The sequence below is a fragment of the Cuculus canorus genome, chromosome 4, assembly GCF_017976375.1.
Source record: "Cuculus canorus isolate bCucCan1 chromosome 4, bCucCan1.pri, whole genome shotgun sequence".
Lineage (NCBI taxonomy): Eukaryota > Metazoa > Chordata > Aves > Cuculiformes > Cuculidae > Cuculus > Cuculus canorus.
This window is the reverse complement of record NC_071404.1, coordinates 3,014,239-3,029,885: the sequence shown is the minus strand read 5'-3', so window position 1 is coordinate 3,029,885 and position 15,647 is coordinate 3,014,239. Positions and strand designations below refer to the sequence as shown.

Below are 15,647 nucleotides of genomic sequence, written 5' to 3'. Positions count from 1 at the left end.
GCAGGGTGGTTGAACTGGGTGGGTTTGAGGTCCTTTCCAACCCAAACCATCCTATGATTATGCGATCCTTGTGAGCCCCTTCCAACTCTCATAGAATCATAGAATAGTTCGGGTTGGGAGGGAACTTAAAGATCATCTATTTCCAACCCCCTCGCGATGGGCGGGGAAACCCCACTAGATCAGGCTGTCCGCGGCACCTTCCAACCTGGTCTTGAACACCTTCAGGGATGGGGCAGCCACTGTGACTCTCTGTGGGACAGCCCAGCCTCGGGGTGGGGGGGGACACAGCTGGGACACCCACAGCACCCCTCCCCGTCTCTATGCTCCGCGGCCCGCGAGCGCCCCGCACGGGGCCGCTCTGCCCACACCCCTACTCCTCGCTGGTGGGCGGTGGGCGTGGCTTACGTTGCCATTGGCCGGCGGTGGGCGTGGCTTCTGTCTCCCAGTCCCCTTTAGGGGTGGGCGGGGCCTCCCTTCCCATTGGCCGCCGGCGGGCCGTCCCCGCTTTGCGATTGGTCGGGCCCGCTGCGTGACGTCATCGGCCGCGGCCCGGCGGCGCCGCCTGGCTGCGGGCGCCCCGCGTTTGCCCTCCCTTCGCGGCCACCGTAGCGGGAGCGGCGCAGCCCCCGCGCCCGCCGCGCCGTACATGCCCCGCGTCGCCCCGCCGCCCCCCGCCTGCCCCTCCCGCGCTCGGCGGCGGCAGCAGATGGCGTGGCGGGGACCGACGCCACCGCTGCTGCTGCTGTGGGCGCTGCTGGGGCTGTTGATGCCGGCGCTACCGGGGTTGGGCCCCGCTGGTGCTGCTGCTGCCGAGGAGGTGGCGGCGGTGAAGGAATGCGACAAACCGTGCGCCAACGGCGGGCGGTGCCAGCCGGGAAGTGGGCAGTGCGAGTGCCAGCCCGGCTGGGTCGGCGACCAGTGCCAACACTGCGGGGGACGCTTCAGGTGGGACCGCGGGTCCTGGGGGGGGTTGCGGGTGTCTTGGGAAGGAGGGGGGGACCCGGGGGGGATGTGTCCTGGGGTGTTCTGAGCGGCAGGGGGGGCTCTGGATGTCCCGGGGAGCAGAGGGGTCGAGAGGTGTCCCGATGGAATGAAAAGGGATCCAAGGGTGCCCCGAGGAGGTACGGGGGTGTCCCGGGGGGTGGTGTTGAGTGGGGGTCCAGGGGTGTCCTGAGGGGCAGGAGGGGCTCTTGGCGACCCGGGAAGCAGAGGGGTCCGCGGGTGTCTCGAGGGGAAGAGAAGGGGCCCAGTGGTATCCTGAGAGGATACGGGGGTGTCTAGGGGTGTCCTGAGGGGGATCCAGGGATGTCCTGAGGAGAACAGAGAGATTTAGGGGTGTCCTGAGGGGCAGGGCGGGGCTCTGGGTGTCCCGAGGAGCAGAGGGGTCTAGGGGTGTCTCGAGGGGATGAGAGGGCGTCTAGGGGTGTCCCGAGGGGGTAAAGGGGTGTCCTGGGGGAAGGGAGGGTGGCTGGGAGTTTTCTGAAGGTTAAAGGGGTGTTCTGGGGGCTGAGGGGGGCCTGCGGGTGTCCTGGGACAGCGAGAGGGGTGTCCTGAGGTGCAGAGGTTCTCTGGGTGCCCTGAGGAGCAGAGGGGTCTGGGGGTCTCCCGGGGGTATAAGAGGGGGTCTAGGGGTGTCCCGAGGCAGTAAGGGGGTGTCCTGGGGGCTGAGGGTGGTGCTGCAGGTGTCCCGGGGCGGGGAGGGAGTGTAGAGGGGTGTCCTGAGAGGCAGAAGGGTCCATGTGTGTCCCGAGGGGATGAGAGGGGGGTCTAAGGGTGTCCCGAGGGGCAGGGGGTGCTGTAGGTGTCCTGAGAGAGGACTGAGGGGTTTATGGGTGTCCTGGGACAGGGACTAGGGGTTTATGGGTATCCCGGGAAGCAGGGGGTCCCCGGGTGTCCTCAGGGATGAGAGTGGGGTTCAAGAGTGTCCCGAGAAGCGAGGTGGTCTGCAGGTGTCTGCAGCTGGTGACAGTTAGGGGCAGTATGTTTGTGGGTGCGAGGGGGCAGCGTGAGGAGGTTTAGGGGTTCAGGAGGAATGGGTGCTGCCCAGGGGCAAGTTTGAGGGCTCTGTGTGCAACGAGTATTTGGGGGAAGTAGAGGGGGAAGGTGCTCAGGGAACAACTTTGCCCAAGAGGGACGCTAAGGGAGGCAAAAGGGAGGTTGGTGTGAGGAGGTTTGGGGGTTCAGCGTGGGTAGGAGCTGCCCAGGGGCCAGTTTGAGGGTGCTGGGTGCGAGGGGCAATTGCAGGAAAGTCTGTGTAGGGCACTTCGGGGTTTGAGCCACCCAAGGGAAACACTTGAGGGGGGCAAGAGGGAGGTGAGTGTGAGGAGGTTTGCAGGGTTCAGAAGGGTCAGGAGCTGCCCAGGGTGAGTTTGAGGGCACCGGGTGTGAGGAGGAGCGTGGAGGGGGCACCTCTAGGTTTGAGCTACCCAAGGGGGACACTTGGTGGGTGCAAGAGAGGTGGGTGTGAAGATGTTTGGGGGTTCAGAAAGGGTTGAAGCTGCCCAGGGGTGAGTGTGAAGGCCCTGGGTGCAAGGGGCAGATCCCAGTGCAGGTGTAAGGGCTGGGAAAGAGTCTGGTGTCTCTCAGCAGAAGGGACAACAAGGACTGTGGGTGTCCTCAGCCAAGGGGGTTGAGGGGCTGTGGATGTGATGAGCAGTAAGGGGGAAGAGTGTGTGAGGCACGTCTAGGTTCAAGCTACCCAAGGGGAACACACAAGGGGTGCAAGAGAGAGGTGGGTGTGAAGAGGTTTGGGGGTTCAGGAGCAGCAGGAGTTGCCCAGGGGTGAGTTTAAGGGCTCTGGGTGTGAGGAGCAGGTGAGGGGGAGTGTGTGTGTGTGTGTGTGAAGCTGCTCAAAGGGCACCTCTGGGTTCAAACCACCCAAGGGAAGGTCTCAAAAGGGACAACAGGGAGGTGGATGTGAGGAGATTTGGGGGTTCAGAAGGGGTGGGAGCTGCCCAGAGGTGAGTTTGAAGGCTCTGGGTCTGAGATGCAGATCCCAGTGTGTGGGAGTAAGGGCTGCGCAGGAGCCTCTACAGAGTGGGCAACTGGGGTGTTCCTGGTTGGGATTGGAGGGGGGACAAGTCTGAGAGCAGCAGGGGTGTGAGGGGCTGATTCGGGGGTGTGTGAGGCAGGTGTGAGCCAGGCAGAGGGACAACGAGGATTTAAGGGCAGAAGGGGGGCTCTGAGCTGTTGGGAGTAAAAGGAGGATGGCGGGAGTGGGTGCGATGGATAGAGAGCACACGCAGGTGGGTCTGGGGGGCTGTGGGGTTGTCAGCAATTGGGGCTGCGTGGGAGAGGTCTGGGAGTAAAGGGATGTAGGTGTGGGGCCCCATGGAGCAGCAGTTGGCGAGTTTGGGGTGTTTGTACCACAACGAGGCCCTTCCGAGGGGGCAGTGATTTGGGGGTTGCTTGCTGGGGTTGCACAGGGGTAACGGGGGATCAGGAGTTGCAGTGAGGGGCTGTGGGTGTGTAGGAACAGGAATGTGGGTGCAGGGTAGGTGTGGATCTGGGCTCAATGAATTGGAAGATGAAGGAATGTGGATGCAAAGAACTGGATTTATGTTGTAGTAGGTTTGGAGAGAAAATAAGGCTGAGGGGGAATTGGGTGGGGGGAGGTATTTGGGCGGCAGGGATGGGTTTGGGGCTGTGTAAGTCTGAAGGATGATGGGTGAATGAGCTGATTTAAGGGTGGTTTTGGGTGTGCGTGGAGGTCGCTGGCATCGGAGGCAGGTGGGGAGTGGTGAGGAGTGGGTGCTGGGCAGACGACAAGCGTGGGTTTGCTGCCAGTTCCTGGGTGAGGGCGGACACGGAAGATCTGATATGGGGGTGGGGACTGGATCTGGTTGGGAGCAGACTGGAATGGGACAGGAAGGGCATGCGAACGGGCGTTAGGGCTGGGTGGAGGCAGTAGGGGTGTCTGGGAGGGGTTAAGCAGGGTCTTGTTGGCAGATAGCATGAGCGGGTGGTGGTTTTGTTTAAGGGTGAGTTTGGGAGAGAGGTGTGGGGAATAGTGAAACAGCGTCTTAAAGGGGGTGGGTGGCATGTGGGGAGGCTCAGCTCTTGGGCCAGAGGGGTGTGAGCAGGAGTGGTGCCGGTTCTTGGAGAGGGGACAGTGGGAATAACAGCCTGGTGTTAGGGAAGAAGCTCCTAGGTTTGCTGGGGGACGAGGCCAAAGCTTGGCAGCTGGGGGGGGGATTGAGCAGGGAGTGGTTGAGTGTCCTGCCTCTGGACGGAGTCATTTATTCGAGAGAAAAAAGGCCGAAGCATGGTTCTGAGTTGGGGGATGGAGACCCCATGGCTCTGCACTTGTCCAGGCTGTGTGTGGCAGGAGCTGAGGGTGTCTGCGCAGGAGGATGGGGATCTTTGGGCTGTGCAGCACTGGAAAACACATTGTCTTCAGTGCCAAGGTGATGGTCATAGGATGCCCACTTGGTTTGTGTGTCGAAACTCTGTCCCATAGGATGAGAAGCTGGATATCTTTGTGGGAATGGGCTGGAAATGCACCCTGGCCTCTCTGTAAACTTAGATTTTCAGTGGCAGGGGTTTCTGTAAGATGGTTTTCTGTAAGATGGCTTTGGTGTTATCAGCGGTGGCAGAGTCTGTGCCTGCATGCGTTGAGTAAATTCCCTGGACAGAGCTGAGTCTTGGAAAAGAAGGAAATGAAAAAACGGATGACTCTTCTAGGCAGCACTTGCTTTCTCAGGAGCTCCTCAGGGAAAGTTCCCCCCTCCCACCACCTTAGATGATAGTCCCTGTAGATTTGGGGAAGGGGAGCTGCCTCTTTGAGCCGAAGTCATAGAAGAAGAACACTCTGTGTGCTTTAGGAGTTGGAGTTTCTCTTTTCTTATCTGTATTTTTGACAGGCTGTAGCTGGGGGTGCGATGCAGCTAATTTGAAAGGGGCTTTGTGTGGAAATGATGCCAGGCTGGGCAAGCCCTTGAGGTCAAAAGCTTCCTTTTTGATGGTTTTTACTGCTGTCGTGATAAGAATTTTGTGGCTGAGAGAGAGTGTTGTGAAATAGCCACTTACCTGTTACCTTCCTGAATGGTTATTGGTCATTTTAAGGGGACTAGATTTGAATAAAGTCAAATCGTCTTTTCTCTGGCGAACTGGTGCTGCTGGGAATCGGAATGTACCTGCTGCCCATGGTCTTTTTCTTTTAGCCTCTTATCTATTTTGATAAAGCCTCTTGATTCTTTTTACAGATAATTCTGATCTAAACATGCTGACTGAAAATATGATGTGTGTTTTTCCAATTGTTTTATTTAGCTGTTTGTTTATTTATTAGTGAGTCCAAATTGCTAGTAATGCTTTTAAACTTTGAGCTCTGAGAAAAGTGCAGGCAAGTCTTTATAGCCATGTGTGGAGCTTAGCAGTCACAGTTTTCACGTACCTTGAGTTTTCCTCCCTCTCCTGTCAGAAGCGACATGGCAGGGTGGGGTTTGATTGTCCAGCTTCGCTTTAAAAGTCTTCGTGTGTTCCTGGATGCCGTGCGTGCAGACGGGAAGCGGAAGGGCAGGTGAAAATTCTTTTCTCCCTGTGGTATATTCCACATGCTTATCTGCTTGACGGAGAGATGTAATTAAATTTGACATGTTAATCTTCCCGTCCCTATCTCGCTGTGTGTGATGACTGTATTTGTGGCCTCGACTTTTTTGTTTATGTTGAGCACTGGGGTTGTCAAGATACTTGTGCTTTGCTGACCCACTAATTCCTCACGTCTTCCTGTGGTAGCAGCAAAGAACGAGCATCACAGCTTTGTGTTGCAGTTCGCTGGTATTCGACTTGCCCTCCCCACTGCAAAAGTCTCTTTATTTAGACTGCAGGGAACAAACCTGAAGTGGACTGTTTTCTTTCCTGTTTCACCCAAACCGTGGAAGGGAGATCATATGCGGTGTTTTACTGTTCTAATGTGGATATGGGGTTTAAAAGATGTGGTGTGATGTGATGCCTTAAAAAGAAAAGGACATAGCAGGAGTGTACTTGATGTGGTTTCGTGAGCGATTGCTCTTGGTGGTAGGACTGGCTGCTGAGAAGAGGCTGACCTGTGCTTACATCAGTTGTGCTCTTGTGAATGTAGGAGACTGACTTAGAAAGGACTTCAGGTGACTTTATTTTTTAAGATGTGGAACCAGCCACTTGAGTTCTTTAAAGATAAAGACTAAGATGGTAGAATCGTCAGATGTCCTGAGTTGGAAGGGACCCATGAGGACCATCGAGTTCAACTTCCGTTCCTGCACAGCACAACCCCAACATTCACACCGTGTGTCTGAGGGTGTTGGCCAAACGCTTCTTGAATATTGTCAGGCTTGAAGCCATGACTGCTTCCCTGGGGAGCTGTTCCGGTGCTCCACCACCCTCTGGGTGAAGAACCTTCTCCTAATGCCCAACCTAACCCTCCCCTGGCACATCTTCCTGCCATTCCCTTGAGTTCTATCATTGGTCACCAGAGAGAAGAGATCAGCTCCTCCTCCTTCCCTGGTGAGGAAGCAATAAACTGTAATGAGGTCTCCCTGCAGTCTCCCGTTCTCCAGGCTGAATAGACCAAGTGACTTTAGCCGCTCCTCTTACAACGTCCCCTCAAAACCCTTCAGGATTCTGGTGTTGTGAGATGCTGAAATAGAAAATACAGGATGTGCCTGATGCGCTGTGTTCTGTATTTCTATCCAACCCTCCAGCGAGCTCCTGTGCAGCCGGTGGCTTCAGCCTGCTGTAGGCTGGCAGGAGAGGGCCACTGCCGTGAGGCTGCCTGCTGGCCGGGATGAGGAATCTCCCAGTCACACGGCTGGACCAGTACACTGAAGAGATTATTTTTGAGCGGTGGGAACTCGGGACCACGGAACTAGGAGTAAACTTGCCAGCGTTGAGTGTTGTACAGTCAAAAGGATACACCAGCTTTGAGACCGCAGGCTCCTTCAAGCGCTTTAGAAGCTCAAGGACACAACGTCGTGTCGTGTTTGGGTTGAATTCTTTCCGTCGGCTTTCATATCAGCTGCCGACAGAGTTAAAGCGCGGGTGAAGAAGTGACTGCTATTTTACATAGATTTATTGGTCAGAGATTGTGGAGGATTGATTAACAAATTCGGGACCATGCTTGGCTTCTGGTACTGTAATTGTATGAAAATTGTGTGTCTAGGCAGACTGCTGAGCAGTTTGATGTAGGACTGTAGCTGGATCCAGAGGAGGCCACAAAGACAATCCAAAGTCTGGAGCACCTCTGCTATGAGGACAGGCTGAGGGAGTTGGGGTTGTTCAGCCTGGAGAAGAGAAGGCTCCGGGGAGACCTTGGAGCAGCTTCCAGTACTGAGAGGGGCTCCAGGAGAGCTGAGGAGGGACTTTTTCCAAGGGCCTGGAGTGACAGGATGAGGGAGTATGGCTTTAAATTGGAAGGGGGAAGATTTCAATTAGACAAGAGGAAGAAACTCTTCACACTGAGGGTAGTGAGACCGTGGCACGGGTTGCCCGGAGAAGGCATGACTGCCCCATCCCTGGAGGTGTTCAGGGTCAGGTTGGACAGGGCTTGGAGCAACCAGATCCAGCTGGAGGTGTCCCTGCCCATGGCAGGGGGTTGGAACTGGATGATCTTTAAGGTCCCTTCCAACCCAAACCATGATTCTATGATTCCAGAAAGCTGGGTTTTGTTGTGTGCAAAGGCTCTATTTCTTCTTTCATAGTAATACTTTATTTTTTTTTTTCTTTTTGAGGAAAATCTAAGCAGAGCTTCACAATGCAACGTGATGGTTGGAGGAGAAAAAAATGATTAGAGTGTATCTTTTAAACTATCTTTTCATTAATTTAATGGAAGCAGTTATGGGCCACTGATTGAACATTATTAAGGAGTCGGTGGTGATACAGTGTCCTTGGCCAGAGAATATTACAGTGAAAAGGAATTTTATCTCTAGAAGATTTGGGTAAATCATAACCTGAGAGAGCTGCTGGCTGGCAAAGAGCTATCAGAGTTTCCATCCTTAAATAAGTGGAAACTTGTGTTCAACAGCTGGTATAAAAAGCCACTGTCTTTAAAAAGCTACCTGATGCTGTTTAAAGCTTAGGGAAAGTCAGAAAACTACTTAATATATCTAAGGGTGCTGGCAATTTGAATCAAATCAGTTTAAGTGCTCAAATTAGATTTGGGTGCTGCATTTTTGCCCTGATCTCCATTCTATTTCTCTCTTTTCATTAGTACATTATCGTGCTTTAAAATGATTTTCTCTGCCATCTCGCTGGGTGAAAGGCTTGCTCAAATGTTGTGCACTGATAATAAAAGAATAAGCTATTCAAGGAGGAAATACTTAAGCGTTATGCATTTTAAAGCATACACTGGGGAAAAAAAAGAACCTTTATATGCTTTTACTTAGTTCTTGGAGGCATTATTTCCAATTCTGGATTTATAATATTGCTAGAAAGGGGGGGATGTGTGTCTGTCTACGTATGTGTTGCTATATTTCATGTATTTAAATGGCCTCTTCATTGAGGGAGAAGCTCCTGGCTAACATTTCATCTTGATTCTCACTGTTTTATTGTTACTCTCGCTGTTTTATTGGACAGCCTGATATTTTACTGGGGCTGTTTTAAGACAAAAAATAATCTGTGAAATAATACAATATTTTAAAAATATCTAGCACGTTCTGCACTTTTTTTGCCTTGAATCAATTCATAGAATGGTTTGGGTGAAGGGACCTTAAAGCCCATCCAGTTCCACCCCCTGCCATCGGCAGGGACACCTCCTGCTGGATTGGGCTGCTCCAAGGCTTATCCAACCTGGCCTTGAACACCTCCAGGGATGGTGCAGCCACGCCTTCTCTGGACAACCTGGGCCAGGGCCTCACCACCCTCACAAGAAAATATTTCTTCCTAATTTCTAATTTCTATCTCCCCTCTTTCAGTTTAGAACCATTTCCCTTTGTCCTGTCCCTGCACTCCCTGATCAGGAGCCCCTCCCAGCTTTCCCCATCCAACCTGGTCAACAGCTCGAGACCTGCTCCAGGCAGCAGCATGATCCCAAATCCCTCTGTTTCTTGTATTGCATCCATGTTTTACGTCTCTGGTTGTTCAGGCTGTTTGAGGTTTTAGTTCCCTTCCTGATTTAGTATGCTGTTTCTCTGTCTCCTCCTCCTCCACCTGAAATGAATTGTTCATCCACACATAACCTTTTTCCCTTTTTATATCCTACCCTACCCAAAACTGTGCTCCCAGAGCCTTCAGGTACTGGAGTGATCTTACATTATGAGTACAAAAAGTCTTAATACCTTTTTCAGGTACCATATATAAAGATCTTGAACACCTCCAAGGATGGGGCAGCCACGACTTCTCTGGGCAACCTGGGCCAGTGCCTCACCACCCTCGTAGTATAACATTTCGTTCCAACATTTCATCTAAATCTTCTCTCTTTCAGCTTAGATCAGTTCCTCCTCGTCTGTGAGATTTTGTTAATGTTTGCCATAAGCTCCCTTCTTATCATAATTTTTCACTCTGCTTTGTAGCGCGAAGTCAATAGAGGAAAATTCAGAGCAGTAAGACAATGCAGTGCACGCTAGATCCTTCCTGTCATCTCTGCTCCGTGCACATCAAATGTCTTCACTGCTGGAGCGTTAGTTCTCGGAATTATTGAACAGCTCATGGTTTCAACCTGTGAGAGAGGAGTGAGTAACTTCCAGTTGCTGTCTTCCTTGCTAAGCACGTTGAGACCTCTGGGAACGGTGCAGGTACAGGATAACGTTCCTCCACTTGCCAATTCCACGATCATATCACTGCCTCAGATTTGATTGCAAATCATAGAATCATAGAAAATGCTTCCTTTTCTGCAGTGGTCAACACAAAAGACATTGCTGTCTCATTTCTCGGTGTCTGAATACCAGGGAAGAGCTGCCTGAGTCAGCCCAGCAGAAGTTGTCTGACACTGCTCTAGATTTTTCCATTATTTCACAGTCTCGGTTTCATTATGGATCCAAAATAAGCTCATGTCCAACTGGGTGTTTGTTGCCATCTGAGTCAATCTACATTTAACGTAACAGTTACATAACAGTATCCTGGACTGCTTGAAAAGGAGCATGTCTGGGAGGGCAAGTGAGGGGATTCTGCCTCTCTACTCCACTCTTGTGAGATCCCACCTGAAGTCCTGTGTCCAGTTCTGGAATCCCAAACAGAAGAAGGGTATGGAACTGTTGGGAAGGCTCCAGAAGAGGCCACAAAGATAATTTGAGCACTGGAGCACCTCTGCTATGAGGACAGGCTGAGGGAGTTGGGGTTGTTCAGCATGGAGAAGAGAAGGCTCCTGGGAGACCTTAGAGCAGCTTCCAGTACCAGAAGGGGCTCCAGGAAAGCTGGGGAAGGTCTTTTTCCAAGGTCCTGGAGTGATAGGATGAGGGATAATGGCTTTAAATTGGAAAGAGAAAGATTTAGATTGGACATTAGAAAAAAATTGATGATGAGGGTGGTGATGCCCTGGCATAGGTTGCCCAGACAATTTGTGGCTGCCCCATCGCTGGAGGTGTTCAAGGTCAGGTTGGATGGGGCTTTGAGCAACCTGATCCGGTGGGAGGTGTCTCTACCCATGGCAGGGGCTTGGAACTGGGTGAGCTTTTAGGTCTCTTCCAGCTCAAACCATTCTATGATAAATGACTGCTACTGAAATATCAACAAATGACTGAGGTTAGCACTGTTTTCACAGAAACGACAGGGTTTTTTGTAAGCTTTCAGAAGATCTAGGACCAGCAATGCTTTTATCGTGCGTCCTGATAAAGTTAAATAACATTTGGAATGCACGTGACTGATTTCACTTTCCTGGCTTGTTCCTCTGAAGCTTTTGTGAGCAATCATATTTAAAACCAGGAACACAATGTGCCTAACATATGTGTCTATGAGGATCCGTGCTGAAAAGTCTCTATATATTAAGATAATGCTGCTGCTGACCAAACTGTTGTGTTATTGCATTCATTTATGATCCCCTTGGGTGCTCTTTTCTTAAGCAGCTGCTTTCCTTGTAGAATTTTTTCCAGTTTGAACTTCCAAGCACGGTGCTTCGAATGAGCTTCTTGATCTGATAGAGCCTTGCTTTTTTCCCGTAGTTCTTTAGAAGCTCCTACATTGTGTTTTATAAAGCACAGTGAAAAGATACAGTAAAACATGCAGAAGATGGGACTGAGAATGATGTGATCTTGTAGGTAAAGTGGTTTTGGAGGAGGAATGAGCTGCTACAAACTGGAATTCACCTTAAGAAAGAGTACAGCAATTTTATTACAGTGCTTTGTTCCTGTCGAGCCACGTGCTGACATCTGCCCGTGTAACCACTGCAGCGTCTTGAAAGCAGGGCTGGAAAATTTGATAATCAATTTTACAGCACAGCACAGAGATGATAATTTGCTTTTGTGCATGGCTTTGAATCAAATACTCATTTAATCACTGAAACACTGAACCAGTAATGATGTTTGCCTTTTGTTTCCTGCTTTTGTTCCCTTGCTTTGTTCGTGGCTGATCCACACGGAGCTCCTTTGGAGTCTACTTGAGGCTGTCACTAATGCCCTTTGCTTAAAATAAATATTTATTTGATAGAGACGTGGCTTGCTCTTAGGGTTTTAGTGGCCGAGCTGTGTGCATGCTATTCAGGGCACAGTTTTGGCTTGTGGAAACTGAAATAATTTGGGTTCTCGAAGCAGAAGAGCTCTGTCTTAATTGTGGAGTTGTGAAGCTCTAAGGGTTGGTGAAAGACCTTAGTTGCACCCAGAGTAGTCTTCATCTGAAAATACAACAAGTGAAATCCGGTATGTGAGAATAGTGAGGGACGTTTAGGATAATGTTTTAAAGGAAATGGACTTAGTGGTTTTGGCTGATAATACCCTTAGTGCATCTTATAGAAGGAGTGAATAGTTTGGGTTGGAAGGGACCTTAAAGCCCACCCAGTTCCACGCCCTGCCGTGGGCAGAGAGACCTCCCACTGGATCAGGCTGCTCAAAATTCCATCCAAACTGACCTTGAACACCTCCAGGGATGGGGCAGCCATGACTGCTCTGGGCAACCTGGGCCAGGGCCTCCCCACTCTCACAAGAAAACGTTTCTTCCTAAGATCTGATCTAAATAAGAATTTAAATGTTTTGCTGACTGGCTGGGCAATATTCCTGCTAAAGCTGGGCAGCTGATCTTTAAATCACATTGTATGAAACACTTGCAGGACACCCCAGGATCTCGATAACGTTCCTGGTACTGATTGTGGTGCAATTTGGTAAAACAGGCTTCCTGCAGCGTCGACAGGTTCAGAATGTTCAGTTCTCTGAAAATGCAGAAGTGGAACTCAGCTGGTTTAGTGGAGATCGTGATAGCAGTGGTGGTCTGGGCATTGGAACCAAGGGTTTCCCAATAAGTAGTAGCCCTTTTTTCCTTGTCATGACTGCTGAGCTGGTGTCTGCAAAGTCATAGAATCATGGGGTGGTTTGGTTTGGAAGGGACCTTAAAGTGCATCCATGTACAGCCCCCTGCCATAGGCAGGGACACCTTCCACTGGATTAGGTTGCTCAAAGCCTTGTCCAACCTGGCCTTGAACACCTCCAGGGATGGGGTAGCCACGACTTCTCTGGGCAACCTGGGCCAGTGACTCACTACCTTAACAGTTCAGAAGTTCTTCCTAATGTTTCGTCTAAGTTCCTTTCAGCTTAAAACCCTTCCCCTTCATCCTTTCTCTGCACTCCCTGATCAAAAGCCCCTCCCCAGCTTTCTTGGAGCCCCTTTCAGTACTGGAAGCTGCTCTAAGGTCTCCCCAGAGCATTCTCTTCTCCAGGCTGAACAACCCCAACTCCCTCAGCCTGTCCTCAGAGCAGAGGTGCTTCAGCCCTCTGATCATCTTCGTGGTCTCCTCGACTCGCTTGAACAGATCCATGACCTTTCCGTGCTGAGGGCTCCAGAAGTGAACGCAGGGCTCCAGGTGGCATCTCACAGAAGCAGAGTAGAGGAGCAGAATCCCCTCCCCCACTTTGCTGGCCACACTGTTTTGGATACTGCCCAGCAGATTGTTGGCTTCTTCTGACATAGCCCAGGATACAGTTTTGTGGTACACAACGCTCATCCCAGGATGGCTTATATTGCATGTCATGAAAATTCAAATTGAATCATAGAATCATACAATCGTTTGGGTTGGAAGGGACCTTAAAGATCATCCAGTTCCAACCCCACCTCTCATCGGCAGGGACACCCACTGGATCAGGCTGTTCAAAGCCCCACCCAACCTGGCCTTGAACACCACCAGGGATGGGGCAGCTACAACTTCTCTGGGCAACTTGGCCCAGTGCCTCACCACTCTCATCGTGAAGAGATTCTTCCTTATATCAAGCCTAAATCTGCCCCTCTCCAGTCTATAGTCATTCCCCCTCATCCTGTTACCACAAGCCTTTGTGAACAGTCCCTCCCCAGCTTTCTTGTAGCCCCTTTCAGGTACTGGAATGTCACTATAAGATCTCCCTGGAGCCTTCTCTTCTCTAGGCTCAACGAGCCCAGGTCTAAGCCTGTCCTCGTATGGGAGGTGCTCCAGCCCTCGGATCATCTTTGTAGCCTCCTCTGGACCTGTTCCAACAGCTCCATCTCCTTCTTATGTTGAGGATTCCAGAACTGGATACAATACTCCCGATGAGGTCTCACAGAAGTGGAATAGAGGGGCAGAATCCCCTCCCTCACCCTGCTGGCCACGTGGCTTTGGATGCAGCCCAGGATGTGGTTGGCCTTCTGGGCTGCAAGCGCACATCGCTGGCTGATGTCAAACTTCTCATCCCCCAGCACCCCAAGCCCTTCTCCTCAGGGCTGCTCTCAATCACATCATCCCCCATCCATCGTGTACTGAAAATGGGGATTGCCCCGACCCAGGCGTAGGACCTTGCCCTTGGCAACCTCATGAAGTTCTCACATGTAATAAGGGTTGTTCCTTTCTGTAGGTGCAGAGTATTAGATGTCCTGTTATGGGTGAAAATGGTCTGTAATGTCTTCTACCAGCAGACAATGCCGCTCAGCTTTGTAGGTTCTACCACAGGACGTATGGACGGAGCTGTGAAAATCCTAGCTTTTCTATTGTTTGTCTTCTCTCTGTATCTTCTATTCCTCAGAAAATCTTGGGGTTTTTTTCTATGATGGTTTCTGTAATCTGAAAGGACACAAAATAAGGAAGGCTGCATCAGGAAAACACCCTTGCAAAGACTTTTATTAGTCAGTGTTTGTGCTGCATGAAAATTTAATACCCGTCTCCAAGGTGGTGCTTCTCTGCTCGGAGTGTAAGCAGCTTGGCACAGATGAATTAGCATTTTCTGTAAACTCCTTTTATGAACTCAAATACAGAACGTGAGTATTGGGGTTTTTTTCATTCAGATAGTTTAGATTGGATTTAATATTCTTTCATTGTGAAGTGGAAGAATAGCTGTGTCTTCAATTATTCTGCTTTTAAAGCTGTGGTGGTTTTCATCCCTGCTGGTTTTCGGTCATTACTAGAGCTATGAAAAGAGAAATTACACCTGCAGTGAATTTTGCTGCGATGAGTCGCAGCTGGTGTAAAGTAGAGCTGTGTATTGAGTGATTTTGGGGTTTTTCCTCGCAGTATCTTTGTGCATGTGTCATTTTAGCCTTCCTTTCACAGTTTGCAGTGCTTGAAGTGTTGGTATTGTGGTGCTGTTGTCAGAGATTTTGAATGGAATTGCTTCATCTGGAGGAAATCTGTAGTTGATGTTCACCCTGTGCACAATTTTGAGACTTCATTGCATGTTACAATCAGGAATGTTTTTGAGTTCTTCTGAGATAAACCTTCTGCTACTAAAAGGGGCTCCAGGAAAGCTGGTGAGGGGCTTTTTATCGGGGAGTGCAGGGGCAGAATGAGGGGGAATGCGTTTGAAGCTCAAAGAGAGGAGATTTACATGAGGTATAAGGAAGAAATGTTTTCCTGTGAGGGTGGTGAGGCCCTGGCCCAGGTTGCCCAGGGAAGTGGTGGCTGCCCCATCCCTGGAGGTGTTCATGGCCAGGCTGGATGGGGCTTTGAGTAGCCTGATCCAGTGGGAGGTGTCCCTGCGCATGGCAGGGCGTTGGAACTGGATGGCTTTAGGGTCCATTCCATCCCAAACCATTCTATGATAAATGAGTTGTATTCAAATAGTAATAAATGTCTAAGCTTAGCACTGTTTTCACCAACAAAAAACGTTTCACTGACCAAAACCATTCTGTGATTCAATGGAATAAACTTTTCAAGATAGCGCATTGCTACAAAGAACCTGCACAAAGCTACGTGCGGCAAAAGTTGTGCTCCTGCTTGCTTAATGATTAATTTCCAGCGCTGATATCATATTAATGCAGAGTGGAGAGTGTCACATGAATTTTATAGCGATTTCAGAGCTCGCTATCGCCAGTGTCTGCCTTTGTTACATACTTTGATCTTGTGTGGAATCAGCGAAGGTGATGCCAAGAATTCAAGGCCATCGCAAGACCTGAGATTCAAAGCAGTTTGGGGTTGAAACACTGGGTGTGTGTGTCGGTGTTACAGGAGAAAATTCAGGGAGAATGATAGTGTTATTTCTTATCAAGGACTTAATGTGCTGCTAGGAAAAAAGGTTCTACTCTATCCAAATGGTGAGCAGACATTCTGGCTTGTATCAGCCATGGTGTGGCCAGCAGGAGTAGGTAAGGGATCA

At 50.4% G+C, this 15,647-nt stretch overlaps 1 protein-coding gene across 1 annotated transcript in view; it reads left to right on the top strand.

Moving 5' to 3' along the window:
* Window positions 1–569: 569 nt before the first annotated feature.
* The window catches only part of ATRN (attractin), a 208,728-nt gene continuing 193,650 nt past the window's right edge, over window positions 570–15,647 (top strand). Inside the window, exon 1 of the mRNA XM_054064661.1 lies at window positions 570–945. Coding sequence (XP_053920636.1) covers window positions 647–945 — 299 coding nt within the window. The 5' untranslated portion in view covers window positions 570–646. The remainder of the gene's footprint in view (window positions 946–15,647) is intronic.